This window comes from Rhinoraja longicauda, chromosome 32 (genome assembly GCF_053455715.1).
Source record: "Rhinoraja longicauda isolate Sanriku21f chromosome 32, sRhiLon1.1, whole genome shotgun sequence".
Classification (NCBI taxonomy): Eukaryota; Metazoa; Chordata; class Chondrichthyes; order Rajiformes; family Arhynchobatidae; genus Rhinoraja; species Rhinoraja longicauda.
Genome location: NC_135984.1, coordinates 13,163,038 through 13,181,406, shown reverse-complemented (window position 1 = coordinate 13,181,406; position 18,369 = coordinate 13,163,038). Strand labels below are relative to the sequence as shown.

At 43.6% G+C, this 18,369-nt stretch overlaps 1 protein-coding gene across 1 annotated transcript; it reads right to left on the bottom strand.

Annotated features, from left to right (window-relative positions):
- btg4 (B-cell translocation gene 4) lies at positions 1-3,692 on the bottom strand. The gene is made up of 4 exons (XM_078426678.1): positions 3,519-3,692; positions 1,800-1,937; positions 1,206-1,554; positions 1-419 (listed from the first exon to the last, which is right to left on the bottom strand). Exons 1-4 carry the CDS (start codon positions 3,689-3,691, stop codon positions 243-245), a joined length of 837 nt encoding a protein of 278 aa, XP_078282804.1. The 5' UTR covers position 3,692; the 3' UTR covers positions 1-242.
- Positions 3,693-18,369: the final 14,677 nt, after the last annotated feature.

The window sequence follows — 18,369 nt, the reverse complement described above, 5'->3', positions numbered from 1 at the left end:
TTATAATATAAACATCTGTAATAAGAATTTAAATCTCAACATATAATAAAATTTGTCCTCAAGGAAGTTTAAGAGATCATGTAAATAAGTGGAGATGAGCTCAACACCAAATTCATCTCCTATAATATGTCAGAACACGCAGACTTGTCAGTAAATCTTCTGGATTGCCAGAAAATTAACTTCACAATACGATAAAGTAAGGGAAGGAAAATAGAGCAAGATAAAGGAGAGGACAATTCAGATCAGCGCTTGGTATTCACCCAGTGATACCGATCAACGTGAGGGGCTGTGAACATGTTGGAAACTCGGTACATTTTGTAGATTTTTTGGGGAGGGTAGCAGCCATTATTATCTTCTGTGATAGATTTCTTGTGAATAAACCTGGGCCAGACAGCTGCATGGTGTGTGTAGTAATCATACTGCAAGAAAACAAAATGACAATTACTTAAAGTAACTTAATTACAATTACAGCATGATGTGGTCTAACCAGTTCAGTCTAGAGATGCAGCATGGAAACAGGCCCTTCAGCCCATTACAGGCAAACTTCATCATCATCCTGTCCCCTATGCAAGCACCTGCTTCCAGCTGTTACTGGATAGATTCAATCCTTAAGTAGCTTCACATTGAATAAATTAATCCTTAAGTAGCTTCACATTGAATAAATTACCCCTTTTCAGAAAGGAAAAACACTTGGCACTTTTTGCCCCAATCAACAGTTATATACCTTGTAGCAGAGTGTTATTTCTTAATGGGAAGGTATCAAGGGCATCATTTAACAAAACACTCAAGTATCAGTGATACATACTGATGCAACTGGAAATATGCTAGCCAGTTTTTGTTAATAATCTTAGAACAAGATTTTAACTCAAGTATAGATTAGCAAAAATGATTAACAATGTTGATCCTTCTCATTGAGACATTAAAACAAAGATTTTGCTCGCTATTTATTTCAGTTGACAAACATAAATGTATTCATTTTTCAGGGCAACATTTTAAAACATCCCAGCTTCTAAATAGTTTAAAGATTGGTATAAGGTAGAGCACCAAGGCAATAAAAAACCCAAGGTTGGCTTTTAAGAAGCACAAGCTTATTGGCAATGGGTGTTTGACTGACTTGGTAACAAAATCCTTTTAGCCTTCAAAATACTAAAACATCTAAAGTGAGAGCCACTGGAAATGCTTTGGCAGTGAACTATCTTCTGTACCTGGTAGATGCTCTTTGGGTTAATCACAGTGGGGATGGATTGGGGTTCTTCTCCAAGGATTTCTCCTCCACCAAAGCCTTTGCTCATGTAAACACTGTTTGGGTTGCTCACGATTGGTATGGTCTTGGTTTCTGAAGCTGCAGTGAAGCTTTCCTCTTCCCTATGGGTATTGTGTCCAGGATAAATTGCACTCAGCTCCTTGTTATAGCTTTCTTCATCTGAAGATGTACCAGAGAAGTAATCAGAACTGACTCGGTCTGCTGCACTGCTGATGTGCTTGAAGATTTCCTGATTAGAGTTCTGTTCCTCCAACTTCGTTATAATGAACGGCTGGTTCTTTTCTCCACACCTGAAATAAGAGTACATCAGTCAAACAATTGACTACCAAATTTAGTTATGCCCCAAGTTTCCATCAGTTCGTGGGAGAACATAGTTCTCTGATGATTTCAAGTGATTCAGGAACAGCTTCTTCCCAACAATCATCATGCTCTTGAACTTTACAAACACCAACTAAGCTACAAACTCTTGGCTATTGTTCAAATTGGGAAATTCTGGGGGCACTACTTGACCAGAATATTTAAACTTAACCCTTACCTACAGCACACTTCATATGGATCCACCCAGATAGTGAGCTCCTTCGGCAGTTCCAAAGACGAATATTCAATATTGCTTTCTACACAAGCCTGAAAGAGGACGGGATCCCGAGGTTGATTCTTGTTTACTCTGATACACCTTTGGAGAAAAGCATTTTGTCAGGGAATGCAACAAGATAATGTCAGCCAAATTGGGCCACACATGATGGCCAAACAGCATTCACCACCCCTCCACTCTCCTCAAATGCTCTCTTCTGTGCAAGGAAAATTGAAACTACAAGATGCTTCAAACCACCAAATTGCATTTTACTGGTGCTCAATTTTCATACGAACACTATTTGAAATTATTCTTCTCTCATCTAAAAAATATTTTAAAACATCACACTTTGGTGGGGCTAATCCCAGTAGGTTTGCTAGGACCCTCCCCCACCCCCTCATGTCCTTTGAAGAACCAGTTGCAGCCATGTGAGAATTAATTTCTCCATCCTTCTAATATCACCACCAATGTGGCTTTAAAATTAACATTCGCATTTAGATGCAGGTGCCTTAGTGGGATTCAAACCTTCAGCTCAGAATCATGAAGCTAGGATTATTAGTCCAGTAACTAATTTAAAGTTTACCACAGTGAACATTCCAATTCACCCAGAAGGGTCTAGTTTGAAATATTGTAGCCCCAATATTTAAAATTAATATTGGCAGTTTTCCAGGTGTATTATCTTTATCCAATATAATCACAACCAATTGTCTGATGATATTTCTTCTCCCCATCCAAAGGAAAAGAACCACTTTCACTGAACTAGGCTACTTGGCAGCCCCACAACCAGCAGAAAGGAAGGGACCTGTCAATGCTTTGAAAGGCACTAAACAATCAAGAATCCATGCTCAAGTTCAGTTTCAATGTAGACCACAATCCCAATGAGGTAGAGGTTCAGACAAGTCAATGAATTAGGGGATTGGACACATTAGAGGCAGTGAAGAAAGCCAATGGAATGTTGGCCTTCATAACAAGAGGAGTTGAGTATAGGAGCAAAGAGGTCCTTCTACAGTTGTACCGGGCCCTGGTGAGACCGCATCTGGAGTACTGTGTGCAGTTTTGGTCTCCAAATTTGAGGAAGGATATTCTTGCTATTGAGGGCGTGCAGCGTAGGTTCACTAGGTTAATTCCCGGAATGGCGGGACTGTCGTATGTTGAAAGGCTGGAGCAATTAGGCTTGTATACACTGGAATATAGAAGGATGAGGGGGGATCATATTGAAACATAAGATAATTAGGGGATTGGACACATTAGAGGCAGGAAACATGTTCCCAATGTTGGGGGAGTCCAGAACAAGGGGCCACAGTTTAAGAATAAGGGGTAGGCCATTTAGAACAGAGATGAGGAAGAACTTTTTCAGCCAGAGAGTGGCGAAGGTGTGGAATTCTCTACCTCAGAAGGCGGTGGAGGCCAGTTCGTTGGATGCTTTCAAGAGAGAGCTGGATAGAGCTCTTAAGGATAGCGGAGTGAGGGGGTATGGGGAGAAGGCAGGAACGGGGTACTGATTGAGAGTGATCAGCCATGATCGCATTGAATGGCGGTGCTGGCTCGAAGGGCTGAATGGCCTACTCCTGCACCTATCGTCTATTGTCTTCTTAGCAAGAACTCTCCCAAAAGACACATTTATTACAACCACATCCAAAATAATGTCTCCAAACATTTCCAGCCAAGACAGTGCATTCTTACCTGTAGGCTTGTCCTCTAGAAGGGTTTCCACGGTACCAATGGTTCTTGTATTTTTCAAATAATATTTTAGTCAGTTTGTTCCCAAATTTCTCTATCTTCTGCTTGCTGAATTTCTCATTTCTCTTCACCAGTCGGGTGAAGAACACTACTGTGGCAGCAATCTCTTCTTTCATGGTTTCAATAAATTGTATCCGGAAGGTTAGATTTTTAACAAAGGCTTCCCTGTGCAACAGTTAACAATTCATGTCAGAGACAGTTAGAATAAACTTCAACCCAAAATACTATTTTTTTCTTATTGTCACACATTTAAAGAGGGAACACCATCAGTCCAAACTGCCATTTCCAGTTTAATTAATCATGCAAGGAAATTAAAAAGGATATAATTTAGCACATACATGACATGGTTTTACTTACACAAGTCAGAACACATTGGAGTAGCTTAAGTCTCAATTAAAGTGTTAATTGGCATGAATAAGTTTCATTTACACCTTTTCAAAATTCAAGACAATGATTCAAGGATAATTCATTGCATTTACAGCAAGAGGCATTTACCCCTGTGAGGTGGGCAACATATGGAAGGGGATTCTGAGGGATAAGATATACTTGCATTTGCAAAGGCTGGGTTTGATTAGGGATAGTCAGTATGGTTTTGAGCAGAAGATCACGTCTCAAAGTTGATCGTTTTTTTGAAGCTGTAACCAAGGTAATTGAGAGCAGTGGACGTAGTCAATATGGCCTTCACGGTTCTACATGGCAAACTGCTCCGGAAGGGTAAATCATATGGAATCCAGCTACAGCTAGCCAATTACATGCATAATCAACTTGATGGTAGGAGGCAAAGTGTGATTGAAGGTTGTTGCACAGACTGGAGGTTCATGACTAGTGGTGTGGCTCAAGTTTCAGTGTTGGGCTCACTGTTTGTGTCCATATCAATGATTTGGATGAGAATGTACAAGGCATCATTGCAAGTTTGGAGATGATACTACACAGACAGTGAAGGGGGTTATCAAGAATTACAAGTGATGCCAAATTCAGAAGGTATTGGATTTTGGGAAGTCAAACCAGGGTAGGCCCTCCACAGTGAAGAGTCAGTTCCTGGGAGAGTTGTAAAGCAGAGGAATCTATGAGTACAAGTATATACTTCCCCAAAAATGGTGTCACAGGTGAACAAAGTGGATTTCAGGCTGGATTTCATCAGTGAGACCATTGAGCACTAACATAGTTTGGGTAACAAGGCAAATGGGACTAGTTTAGGTGGGCATCTTGGCCAGCATGGATGAGGGGCTAAAGGGCCAGTTTTCATGCTGTATAACCAACTCTAAAAGCAAAGCCAAAACTCTGGTTCCCATCTAAATTACAGTTAAAATCAGTGATGAACTAACCCTGAAGGATAAATGATAGGTGGATACAGGAATGTTCCAAATTATATAAGGTAACAACCGGTGGAGGTCACACTCAGACATTAAAGATTGGACTTAATATGCTTTAATAAAAGGATACCACATACATATTTAGCCTGTTCCTTCCAAAGCATTCGTTGAAATTCTTGCAGAATATCAAAATATCAACTCCACAAGACAGAAGGGTAAAGCTAGCAGAATTGCAACCAGGGACATGTGCCATCCAAACCAAATTGTAATTTATCATAGCAAGTACCAAAGCAATTGCATAATGTATGCAATCCATAACCTTGAGCCCTTTAGTAGATGTAGACAATGCAGAAACAATTACAGTTCCTTTAACTCTGAGCCAATTAACTAAAACTCAAGCTTTTGAAAGAGAACTGCATTACCCCATTTGATGTGAACCATGGTTCATTAACTCAGTCACAATTTACTTTTTCCACAAGCTAAGGAGGCTCAATGCTGTCCCAAACTACCGGGAAGCTTTAAAAAATAATCACTGGATATTATTAGAATTTCCTCGCCCTTTCCTCCCCCATCCCCAAACTTTCTCCCATCAGTTAAAAATGAGTCCAAGTTCTCATCAAATAAAAACAGTCTGAAGAAGGGTCTCGACCCGAAACGTCACCTATTCCTTCTCTCCTGAGATGCTGAGTTACTCCAGCATTTTGTGTACAAATACCTTCGATTTGTACCAGCATCTGCAGTTAGTTTCTAGCTCTAAATAAAAACGTTAGATCATTGCTTTTGTGCAAGAAGAAACAACAGATGCTGGTTTAAACCAAAGATACATTAAAAGCTGGATTAACAGGGACAGGCAGTACCTCTGGAGAGAAGGTGACACCCTTCTTCAGACCCTTCTGACTACTTTAGTCTCGACCCCAAACGTCACCCATTACTTTCTCTCCAGAGATGCTACCTGTCCCGCTGAGTTACTCCAGCTTTGTGTCTCTCTTAGATCATTACTTCGACAGGAGATTTAATATCATTGATGCAGCAAGTGAGCACTTGTCACCACCTACTGGCCAGCAGGGCTCAGTGCATACAAAGTCTTCCAGTGGTTTCACAAAGACAAATTCAGTTGCAGTTACTAAGTATCATACTCAGCCTCTCACAAGAATATGAAGTTAAATTCTCTTAACATGTTCACCTTAGAAGTACATTTTTTTTTAAAATCAGTAGATTTCAGGGCAGCAAAATGTTACAGCCACCGTCTCATTGTCAGAGGCCCTAGTTCAATCCTCAGGTGTTGTTGAATGTTGTACATGTCCTTCTTGTGACCACATTAGGTGCCTTCATGAGCTCTAGTTTCCTCCCACAGCCCAAAGACATGCAGGTTGCAAATTAATTGGACACCGCAAATCACCCCTCGTGTGCAAATGAGTGGGAGAATTTTGGATAGAGTACAATTCATGTAAATGGATAGTTAGCACAGATTCAGCTGGCTGAATAGATTGCTGCTGTGCTGGATCTCTATGAATTTATGTTAGAACATGTAATTTAAAACCTAAAAAAAAAATTTGGAAATAGTTAACAGGTAGGATTTATGGGGAGTGAAATAGTTAATTTCCTATCACCAGAACCAATATCAACTCCATTCTCACTCCCTCACCAGTCTTGCCATCCCAGGAATAACACTAAATCATTACCGCCACACATTCTCCACAATTCAAAAGCCAACAAGAACACTCCTGGCTGAAGTCAACTGAGAAATCTGGTCATTACCCATTTATCACCCCCATCATTCATTAAACCACAAGATAAGGAAAAGCAGAATAACAAACTCAAACCAGCCCATTAGTAATCACTTTGAAAACAAACTGGTTTCTATTCACATGTCAATGGAACAGAAATTAACAACCCTAAGCTCTAAAACTACCGGACATCTAAAAGCTATGTTCCAGCTTTGTGGGGGATGCTTCAAGCCCAGCCACCTACCAGCAGTGCTCTCAAAGTTCTAATGCCAAACTCCTGGGGAGGTGGGGCCTTTATGGGGGAATGAAGCATCATGGGACACCCACAATTAACTCTACGATCAAAGAAAATCCCATTCATCAGTTTCTACAGCTTGTCCTTTGGAGTATTTTTGACATTGCAGGATACTAATAGTTTTTATTTAGGTTTAGGTTTATTACCATTATTGTCACATGTACCGAGGTACAGTGAAAAGCTTTGCTTTGCATGCTATCCAAACATTCTAATTCCTCTGAGAAGTTTCACCATTGTATTCACTGAATTGGCCAGGTCATTGTCTTGGTCTAATATCTAATCCTTCAGCTGATATTACTGGGGAGAAAATATCACAATTATGTTGCCATTTGGGGGATTTATTATGCAAACGTTGGCTGCTATGTTTCTTACATTACAGTGTTAACTACTCTTCAAGACTGCTTGATTGTAGTGAAGCACATAGTAAGTTCCCAAAGGTATGAAAGACGCTACAGGAATCCAATTCTTACTTTCAATGCAGCAAGTATGTACTGGGCCTGCGGTCACTGTGGAATCTTGAATGTAATCAATACTGAATTAAAATGGTGGTACAGTTGAAGTAATTTTCTTCTCAATCATTGTTTCTATATGTTGAACCTGTTTAAGTGTTAAACTCCCAGATATATTTTACCTAGGGTGTTGGAAGAGTGTTTTCTGATCAATGTAGTCCTCTCTCTCAATGAATAACCAATGTCCCCATCACAAACAGCACAGGGTTTCATCAATCCCAGGGACATTTGGATCTCAAGAACAAAACAAGAATTTTAACAGACTCAATCTACCGTTAACATATTCGTCTGCCTGCTCCTACACTGTAGAAACATAGAAACATAGAAAATAGGTGCAGGAGGAGGCCATTCTGCCCTTCGAGCCAGCACCGTCATTCAATATGATCATGGCTGATAATCCAAAATCAGTACCCCGTTACAGCTTTTTCCCCATATCCCTTGATTCCCTAAGAGCTAAATCTAACTCTCTCTTGAAAGCCACGCATGCAAAGAACAGCCACAGGAAGTGGGCAGACTTCTTCTCGTCGAATAGATCCCGTCTGCACTGAATCAGCCCTGCCCACATTGTATTTTCCAAACAGGCAATGGTGAGCCATTGTCCATTTTGAACAAACCTACCCATGTTGAATAGGTCCCAGCCTCACTAAGTAAGGCTGATAGTGAATGGCAGGTGACCTCCAATTTAATAGGGTCCAGCACTGGCCAACACAATATCGAAATATAGTTGTCACGAAACTCAGGTGTGGTCCTAGAGACAGGGCAGGACATACTTTTCCTTTTGCCTTTTCTGTTTCTTCACCATTAGTAGCCCTGCCTTCAGTTTAGCAGGCTCTAAGCTCTGTAAATTCTTCCCTAAATTTCTCTGCCCTTGTAAGTGTCTTTCCGCCTGGGCAGCTTGCAGCCCAGTGGTATGAACATCGACTTCTCCAACTTTAGATAGTTCCTCTGTCCCTCTCTTCCTCTCCTCCTTCCCAGATCTCCCTCTATCTTCCTGCCTCCACCTATATCCTTTGTCCCGCCCCCCTGACATCAGTCTGAAGAAGGGTCTCGACCCGAAACATCACCCATTCCTTCTCTCCTGAGATGCTGCCTGACCTGCTGAGTTACTCCAGCATTTTGTGAATAAATTCTTCCTCTTAGATCTCATTAAAGCGAACCTCATTGTCCAAGTTTTTGGCCATGACTTAATATCTCTCTATGTGGCTCATTTTAAAGTTATGTCAAATATCACTTAGAAAGGTATGGACTAATCAGAGATAGCCAACATGGTTGTGTCAGGGGCAGATCCTGCCTTACCAATTTAATTTAATTCTTTGAAGAGGTAACTAAGTGTATAAATGAAGGCAGGAAATTTATGTAACTACATGGATTTTAGTAAAGCAATTGATAAAGTCCAACATGCGAAACTAGTTCAAAAGATTAGGGTCCATAGGATCCAGGACAAGTTGGTAAAGTGGATCCAAAATTAGCCAAGCAAAGGGTGACAGGTAGAGAGTTGATTTAGCGATTGATTGCCTGTGTCACGTGGTGTCCCACTAGTGATGTTGGGACCCTTGATATTTTCTAATGTACATGAATGACTTGGATGTGGATATGGGGGACAAGATCAGTAAGTTCACGAATAACTTGAAAACTGTGCGGTTGTTGATGGTGTGGAAGGTGGTCATAGAAAGCTGAGAGATATTAATGTCCTGGTGAAATGAATTGAAAAATAATAGATGGGGTGTTGTCCAGACAAATGTAAGGTCATGTATTTTGAGATTACTAATGAGGTTGGGACATACACCATAAATGGTAAGATAGGGAGTATTGGGGAACGGAGGACCTCGGATTAAGTCGACAAGTCTGTTCAAGTGGCAATGCAGGCAGATACCCAGATTAGGTAGATGTACAGGATATTGGCCTTCACAAGTCATGGCATTAAAAGCAAAAGTAGGGAGATTATGCTCCTAGTTTATAAAACCTTGGTCAGACTTCAGCTGGAGTTCTGCGTGAAGTTCCTGCCACTGGTAGAGGAAGGGCGAGATAACGCTGGGGAAGGTGCAGATGAGATTCACCAGGATGTTGCCTGGGATAAAGTAGTTCAGTTATGAGGAGAGATTGGAAAAGCTGGATGTTTTCTCCCTGGAGGTTAAGAGGGAACATAATTAAGGTATATAAAATTATGTTGGGTAGAGATAGTGTTGGACTGCAGGAAAGTTTTCCCATATCAGAGGTAGATAAACCTAGAGGAACTTGGTTTAGGGTAAGGGGCAGTAGATTCATAAGGGCATCTTCACTTAGAGACTGTAGTGTAAGAAAATAACTGCAGACACCGGTAAAAATCGAAGGTATTTATTCACAAAATGCTGGAGTAACTCAGCAGGTCAGGCAGCATCTCAGGAGAGAAGGAATGGGTGACATTTCGGGTCGAGACCCTTCTTCAGACTGATGTCAGGGGGGCAGGACAAAGGAAGGATATAAGTGGAGACAGGAAGATAGAGGGAGAACTGGGAAGGGGGAGGGGAAGAGAGGGACAGAGGAACTATCTAAAGTTGGAGAAGTCAATGTTCATACCACTGGGCTGCAAGCTGCCCAAGCGAAATATGAGGTGCTGTTCCTCCAATTTCCGGTTGGCCTCACTATGGCACTGGAGGAGGCCCATGACAGAAAGGTCAGACTGGTAGTGGGAGGGGGAGTTGAAGTGCTCAGCCACCGGGAGATCAGGTTGGTGAAGGCGGACTGAGCCAAGGTGTTGAGCGAAACGATCGCCGAGCCTGCGTTTGGTTTTGCCGATGTAAAGAAGTTGACATCTAGAGCAGCGGATGCAATAGATGAGGTTGGAGGAGGTGCAGGTGAACCTCTGTCTCACCTGGAAAGACTGTTTGGGTCCTTGGATGGAGTTGAGGGGGGAGGTAAAGGGACGTGTTGCATCTCCTGCGATTGCAGGGGACAGTGCCCGGGGATGGGGTGGTTTGGGTAGGAAGGAAGGAGTGGACCAGGGAGTTACGGAGGGAATGCTTAGACACTGGTAAGTACAGGAATGCATTGCCTGAGAGAACAGTTGAAGCTAAGTCACTAACAGCCTTTAGGTCATGTACAGTTGAGCACTTGAATAAAAGGACGTACCTTTAGAAAGGAGATGAGGAGGAACCTCTTCAGTCTGAGTGGTGAAACTGGAATTAATTGCCACTGACTGCTGTGGAGGCCAAGTCATTGGGTATTTTTATGGTGGAGATTGACAAATACTAGATTGGTAATGGTGTCAGGGATTATGGGGAGAAAACTGGAGAATGGGGTTGAGAGTGAAAGATATTCTCCACAATAGATCAGTCATGATTGAATGGCGGAGTAGACCCGATGGACTGAATGGCCTACTTCTGGTCCTATGACCTATGAACTTATGAATTGCTTAGGCGTAATGGGTATGTACTAAGTGCTAGGTGATGGGGATAATATGGAAATGTGCCCGTTAGCTGCCTTGGACAATTTGGAACAAATTACCTTCCTTCCATGTTGCATGATTCTATGAGAGAGGGAGAGAGGGAGGGAGGGAGGGGAGGGAGGGAGGTGGAGGGGGAGAGGGGGGGGGGAGAGGGGGGGGGGAGAGGGAGGGAGGGAGAGAGGGAGGGAGAGAGGGAGGGAGAGAGGGAGGGAGAGAGGGAGAGAGAGAGAGGGGGGGGGAGAGAGAGAGAGAGAGAGAGAGAGGGGGAGAGAGAGAGAGAGAGAGAGAGAGAGAGAGAGAGAGAGAGAGAGAGGGAGGGAGGGAGGGAGAGAGAGAGAGAGAGAGAGAGAGAGAGAGAGAGAGAGAGAGAGAGAGAGAGAGAGAGAGAGAGAGAGAGAGAGAGAGAGAGAGAGAGAGAGAGAGAGAGAGAGAGAGAGAGAGAGAGAGAAAAGAAAAAATGTAACCACTGGCAAGCTATGTATGGCATTTTGTTCAGCGGAGTGATGGAACTCCTGGACTCTATTCTCTGATGTGGGGACTAGTCACTGATTGTACAGGGGTAGGATTTGACAACCTGGTTACAAAACAGTGAATTGCATGAGAGAATAATAAACATTTTAAAGACGTAGGGGGGAATAAATGAACTAAGGTCGTTGGCTGCCATCCAGAGGTTGTAAGGGAAACAGGAGGAACACAGACTGTACCAGGTTAAAATGACAGCACTGCAGTACTGCAATGCAGCCACAGGAGGGGAGAATGCAGTGAATTTTCCAATTTCTAGTAACCTTAACCCTGGTATTCCTTTCCCACTTGCACCAGTCCTCTCCGTTTCCCTTTCCCTTTGCTCACTTTTTTTCGTCCCTTCCCCTCCTGCACCCGGCTCCAACTGCCCATTGTTTCCCACCTCCCCATCTGCTACAACCTATCACCCACCTGCTCTCTCGGACAGTGTATTCCAAGTACTCACGATTCTCTGGGTGAAAAACACTTATTTTGGAATGTAATTTTGAAGCCATGTTTGCATTGATCAAAACTGTTGCCTTATGTCATCCAGTCATACCATTCAGTCTTTCGAATAATACACATGTTTTACTTTTGTTCCTTTAGGGGATCGTGCTCAGATCCCCTCGAAAACTCTTACTCCTAAATCAATGTCCTCTAGTTTTATATACATCTAATATGAGGAAATGTTTTTTGCCTCTATCCTGTGTATTCCACACAGAATTTTATGTACACTAATTATGATCCATCTTCACTTCCTCCACCACACGAAAAACAGAAATGGATTCTCCGGTCTCTCCTCATAATTGAAATAATGCCCTGACTAGTGAAGGCCATGATCCTAAATGTCTTCTTAACCTTGTTATCTCCTTGCACTGCCACCTTTAAAGATCTTTTTTTCTTGTATACCGAGGTCCCTCTATTTCTCAGTACTCTCGAGGACTCTAGTGCACTATTAATACTCCAAAAATGGATCATCTCCCATCCATCAGGCATAAACTCCATCTAACATTTCTCAGTCCATTTTACCAATGCATCAATAGACACCCAAGACCTCCCTCCGTACAATTGCTCTGTAGCCAAGAATAAAAAAGATGCACATGCCAGAAAGGGAATGGAATGAAGATTCTTTGGACTGGTCATCATTTGCCCTAAGATGTGAGTTTGAGTGGTCAAGGCCCAAATGCCCTGGAGTGAATAAGAGGTGGTCTCATTCAAACTTATCAAAAGTTAACAGCGTTTGATACAACGAATGGATAGAGAATGTTTTCCATGAGAGTCGAGAACGAGGGGTTACAGTTTCAGAAAAGGGTGGCAGAGTGGCTCTTCGTGCCTATAAAATTGCCCATAATGTATAGGGAGTGGATGAGAAAGTGTGATCACAGAACTAGTGCGGGCGGGTGATCAATGGTTGGTGTGGAGGCAATGGGCCGCAGGGCCTGTTTCCATACTGTATCTCTAAACAGAACTAAAGGCAGTAGGTTAGTTAGAATTGAGCAAAGAAGAAAAATCCTCAATGAAAAGGTCATAAGCTTTTGCAATTCGGTGCCACAGAGAAGTTGGGAATTGTGGGGGGTTCAAATATTGAGTTATTTGAAAACATTGAGTTGTAGATTTCTGGACAATAATCAAGTCGAGGGATGTAGGGTTTGTGCAGGAAGATGACACTGTTGTAGAAGAATAACCCTGATCTTGATGAATCATTGAACAGTTTCAGAAAGCCAGCTGATTAATTCCTGCTCTTAATTCTGATGTCCATATTTTAACCAATTAATAATACAATCTGTACAATAAGATTGTACAGCAATAATGACACGCTCCATATATACTTATTATAGATAGACACAAAGTGCTGGGGTAACTCAGTGGGTCAGGCAGCATCTCTGGAGAAAAGGAAGTCGGAAGTCTGAAGAAGCATCTCGAACCGAAACATTACCTATTCCTTTTCTCCAGAGATGCTGCCTGGCCCACAAAGTTACTCCAGCTTTTTTCATCCATCTTCGATGTAAACCAGCATCTGCAGCTCCTTCCTACACTTATTATACTTACGTTCATTAGTACGATTCAAATTGTATATTAACATTTTATCCCCATATTGTGCAGCTGATTCTATAATTAAACATTCTCTGTCCATGTAATACAGACATATTGTGGGTATTTTGCAGATAGATACTTTATATCCGGACTGTGGAGCTCCTCTCAAGCCAATGCATGGGTTAAGTTGACTCTCATCAGTTTACCACAGATTAAATTGCAGGTTTTCAAAGATTCCTGTATGGACAAGTCTAGACATGAGCAGGAGGGAACGGTTCTACTACTGAAGTGTTTCTCTGGTAACAAGTGGTCACACAAAATGCAGCTGAATAACTTGGGCTCAAATGGAATGTTTATTTTATATGCAGGCTGCAACTTTTTTTTTTCTTTTCTATTTCCTCTTTCTAAGCAGTTGAGCATGTTGGAAGACCAGAATCCGTAGCAGCCAATTAAAGAACGCCAAACAACAGAGCATTTCCTACACCGTAGCAAAGTCACCAGCATATTAATTCCATTTTAAGGCATTTGTGCCAAGAGTTGATCATCTTTTGTGTTTACAAGTTCCAAGCTCCCCCAACCAACATTATACTGCAGCCCTTTAGAAAGAGTGATCTTGTTCCTCTGAAGTAACATAAGTTGCTAAAGTGAGAAGTAGGTGGCTGCAGCAAGTGACGAAGAGGGCAAATAGTATGTTAGCCTTTCTTGCAAGACAAATTTAATACAGGTATGGTATGGTATGGTATGGTATGGTTTGGCATGGCATGGCATGGCATGGTATGGTATGGCATGGTTTGGTATGGTATGGCATGGTATGGCATGACGTGGTATGGTGTGGTGTGGTATGGTGTGGTGTGGTATGGTATGGTATGGTATGGCATGGCATGGCATGGCATGGTATGGTATGGTATGGCATGGCATGGCATGGTGTGGTGTGGTATGGTATGGCATGGCATGGCATGGCATGGCATGGCATGGTATGGTATGGTATGGTATGGTATGGGATGGTATGGTATGGTATGGTATGGTATGGTATGGTATGGTATGGTATGGTATGGTATGGTATGGTATGGTATGGTATGGTATGGTATGCTCAGCGGGTCAGGCAGCATCTCTGGAGAAAAAGGATAGGGGTCTGAAGAAGAGTTCAACTTGAAACGTCACCTGTCCTTTTTCTCCAGAGATGCTGCCTGACCCATTGAGTTACTCCAGCACTTTGTGTCCATCAATCTATTCCCTGCCAACTCCTGCCTCACTCCTACCCCTCATCTCAATATACTAGCTATTCCCCCTCAACACTCTCAATCCTAATTCAGGGTCTCAACCCAAAACATTAACTATCCCTCTGCTTTCACAGATGCTGCTTGACCCAAATTGCAAATAAAAACTGCTGGAGGAACTTGGGTTTGTTTTTTGCTCCAAATTTCAGCATCTGCAGTCTCTTGTGTCGGCTATACTTACAATGCCCTTGAACCAGGCCCCCATTGACTTTCTTGAGTTGCATTCTTCCAAATTCTTTAATGGCCATTCTAAGGACCCATTGCTTCAATACCAACCAAGGTCCAGTGGAATGCAGTCAAATCTCCATATTAGAAGGTTCAGAGTTCAAGCCCCATTCAAAAGACTCAAACGGACAATTAATGATTTCCAGTGCTGTTCCAAGGAGTGGTGCATTCTCGGCAGCACTTTCTTTCAAATGAGAAACCAAGAACTGCAGATGCTAGCTTATACCAAAGATAGACACAAAGTTCTTGGTTTCTGCACAGGGAATAGTACTCAGATCTGAAGGACTTGTGTAACCTGTGCATGATTTGCCAAAGGCTATTATGTAGTTACAATAAGTAATTCAGAAAGCTCACAGAATGTTATTGTTTATCGCTAGGGAACTTGAAGACAAAATATTGAATACAAAGGTGAGAGATTATGTTTCACTGTGACATCCAACTTTGACAAATACACCATAGAAAGCATTTTATCAGGATGTATCACAGCTTGGTTTGGGAACAGCTCCATCTAAGACCGCAAGGAATTGCAACGAATTGTGGACACAGCCCATAACATCACACAACCAACCTCCCTTCTATTGACTCAATTTATACCTCACACTGCCTCAGTAAGGCTAGTGGCATAATCAAGGACGAGTCGCACCCTGGCCACTCCCTCTTCTCCTCTCTCCCATCAGGCAAAAGGTATAGAAGTGTGAAAACGCACACCATCAGATTGGGAGCCACTTTTTTCCTAGCTGTTATCAGGCAACTGAATCATCCTACCACAAACAGAGAGCAGTGCTGAACGGACTCTGCTGGCTTTAACTTGCACTAAACGTTATTCCCTTATCATGTATCTAAACACTGTAAATGGATTGATTGTAATCATGTATTGTCATTGTGCTGACTGGTTCGCAAGCAACAAAAAGCTTTCCACTGTACCTCGGTACACGTGACAATAAACTAAACTGAACTGAACACAGTGGAGGAACCGCACTGCAGGGCCACAGACCAGGTTCAATCCTGACCTCGGTGCTGTCCATCTGGAATTTGCACACTCTCCCTGGATTTTCTCCAGGTGCTTTGGTTTCCCCCCACATGCCAAAGACATGCAGGTTTGTAGGTTAATTGGCCTCTGTAAGTTGCCCCTTGTGTAGGAAATGCATGAGAAAGTGGGATAACATAGAAATAGTGTGAAGGGGCGATTGATGGGCGGTGTAGATGGGGGGCTGAAGGGCCTGGTTCAATGTGGTATCCTGAAATGAAACGAAACGAAACGAAACAAAACTGAACTAATCTAAACTACACTACAGAAGGGACTTATGGGACTACTTTTGGAGTACAAGAAGATAACTGCAGATGCTGGTGCAAATCGAAGGTATTTATTCACAAAATGCTGGAGTAACTCAGCAGGTCAGGCAGCATCGCGGGAGAGAAGGAATGGGTGACGTTTCGGGTCGAGACCCTTCTTCAGACTGATGTCGGGGGGCAGGACAAAGGAAGGATATAGGTGGAGACAGGAAGATAGAGGGAGATCTGGGAAGGAGGAGGGGATGGGAGGGACAGAGGAACTATCTAAAGTTGGAGAAGTCGATGTTCATACCACTGGGCTGCAAACTGCCCAGGCGAAATATGAGGTGCTGTTCCTCCAATTTCCAGTGGGCATCACTATGGCACTGGAGGAGGTCAGACTGGGAATGGAGAGGGAGTTGAAGTGCTCAGCCACCGGGAGTTCAGTTTGGTTAATGCGGACCGAGCGCATTAATGAGGCCCCCACTCCCTCATATTTACCATGGATGTCCAGTCACTCTACACTTCCATCCCCCACAAGGATGGTCTCGAAGCCCTCCGTTTCTTCCTCGGCCGCAGAACCAGCCAATCCCCATCTACCAACACTCTCCTCCGCCTAGCAGAGCTGGTTCTTACCCTCAACAACTTCTCCTTTGACTCCTCCCACTTCCTCCAAACCAGAGGCATAGCTATGGGCACTCGCAAGGGCCCTAGCTACGCCTGCCTCTTTGTCGAGTACGTCGAACAATCCCTGTTCCGGGCGTACACCGGCCCCATCCCCGAACTCTACATCCGCTACATCGACGACTGCATTGGTGCTACCTCTTGTACCCATGCAGAACTCACTAACTTCATACACTTCACCTCCAATTTCCATCCTGCCCTTAAATATACCTGGACTATCTCCGACATCTCCCTCCCGTTTCTGGACCTCACCATCTCTATCACAGGAGACAGATTAGTGACGGACATTTACTATAAACCCACTGACTCGCACAGCTATCTGGACTACACTTCTTCCCATCCGGTCCCCTGCAAAAAGTCTATCCCCTACTCCCAATTCCTCCGTCTACGCCGCATCTGCGCCCGGGATGAGGTGTTTCACACTAGGGCTTCAGAGATGTCCTCGTTCTTCAGGAAACGGGGCTTCCCCTCCTCCATTATAGATGAGGCTCTCACTAGGGTCTCTTCTACATCCCGCAGCTCCGCTCTTGCTCCCCCTCCCCCCACTCGCAACAAGGACAGAATCCCCCTCGTTCTCACCTTCCACCCCACCAGCCAGCGGATCCAACAAATCATCCACCAACATTTCCGTCACCTACAACGGGACCCCACCACTGGCCATATCTTCCCATCCCCTCCCCTTTCTGCGTTCCGCAGAGACAGTTCCCTCCGTAACTCCCTGCTCCACTTGTCCCTTCCTACCCAAACCACCCCAACCCCGGGCACTTTCCCCTGCAACCGCACGAGATGCAACACCTGTCCCTTTACCTCCCCCCTCAACTCCATCCAAGGACCCAAACAGTCTTTCCAGGTGAGACAAAGGTTCACCTGCACCTCCTCCAACCTCATCTATTGCATCCGCTGCTCTAGATGTCAACTTATTTACATTGGCGAAACCAAGCGCAGGCTCAGCGATCGCTTCGCTGAACACCTGTGCTCAATCCGCATTAACCAAACTGATCTCCCGGTGGCCGAGCACTTCAACTCCCCCTCCCATTCCCAGTCTGACCTTTCTGTCATGGGCCTCCTCCAGTGCCATAGTGAGGCCCACTGGAAATTGGAGGAACAGCACCTCATATTTCACCTGGGCAGTTTGCAGCCCAGTGGTATGAACATCGACTTCTCCAACTTTAGATAGTTCCTCTGTCCCTCCCATCCCCTCCTCCTTCCCAGATCTCCCTCTATCTTCCTGTCTCCACCTATATCCTTCCTTTGTCCCGCCCCCCTGACATCAGTCTGAAGAAGGGTCTCGACCCGAAACGTCACCCATTCCTTCTCTCCCGAGATGCTGCCTGACCTGCTGAGTTACTCCAGCATTTTGTGAATAAATACTTTTGGAGTACTATGGACTGCTTGGATTTCCTTTATTTTTAAGGAAGGAGGAATGCATGGGACTGGACTAATTCCTGGAATGAGCAAAACACATTGTTTGGAGGAATCCACCAGATGAAGCAGGCTCAAATCACAGGGTACTCAAGAGTACACTAGATCAGG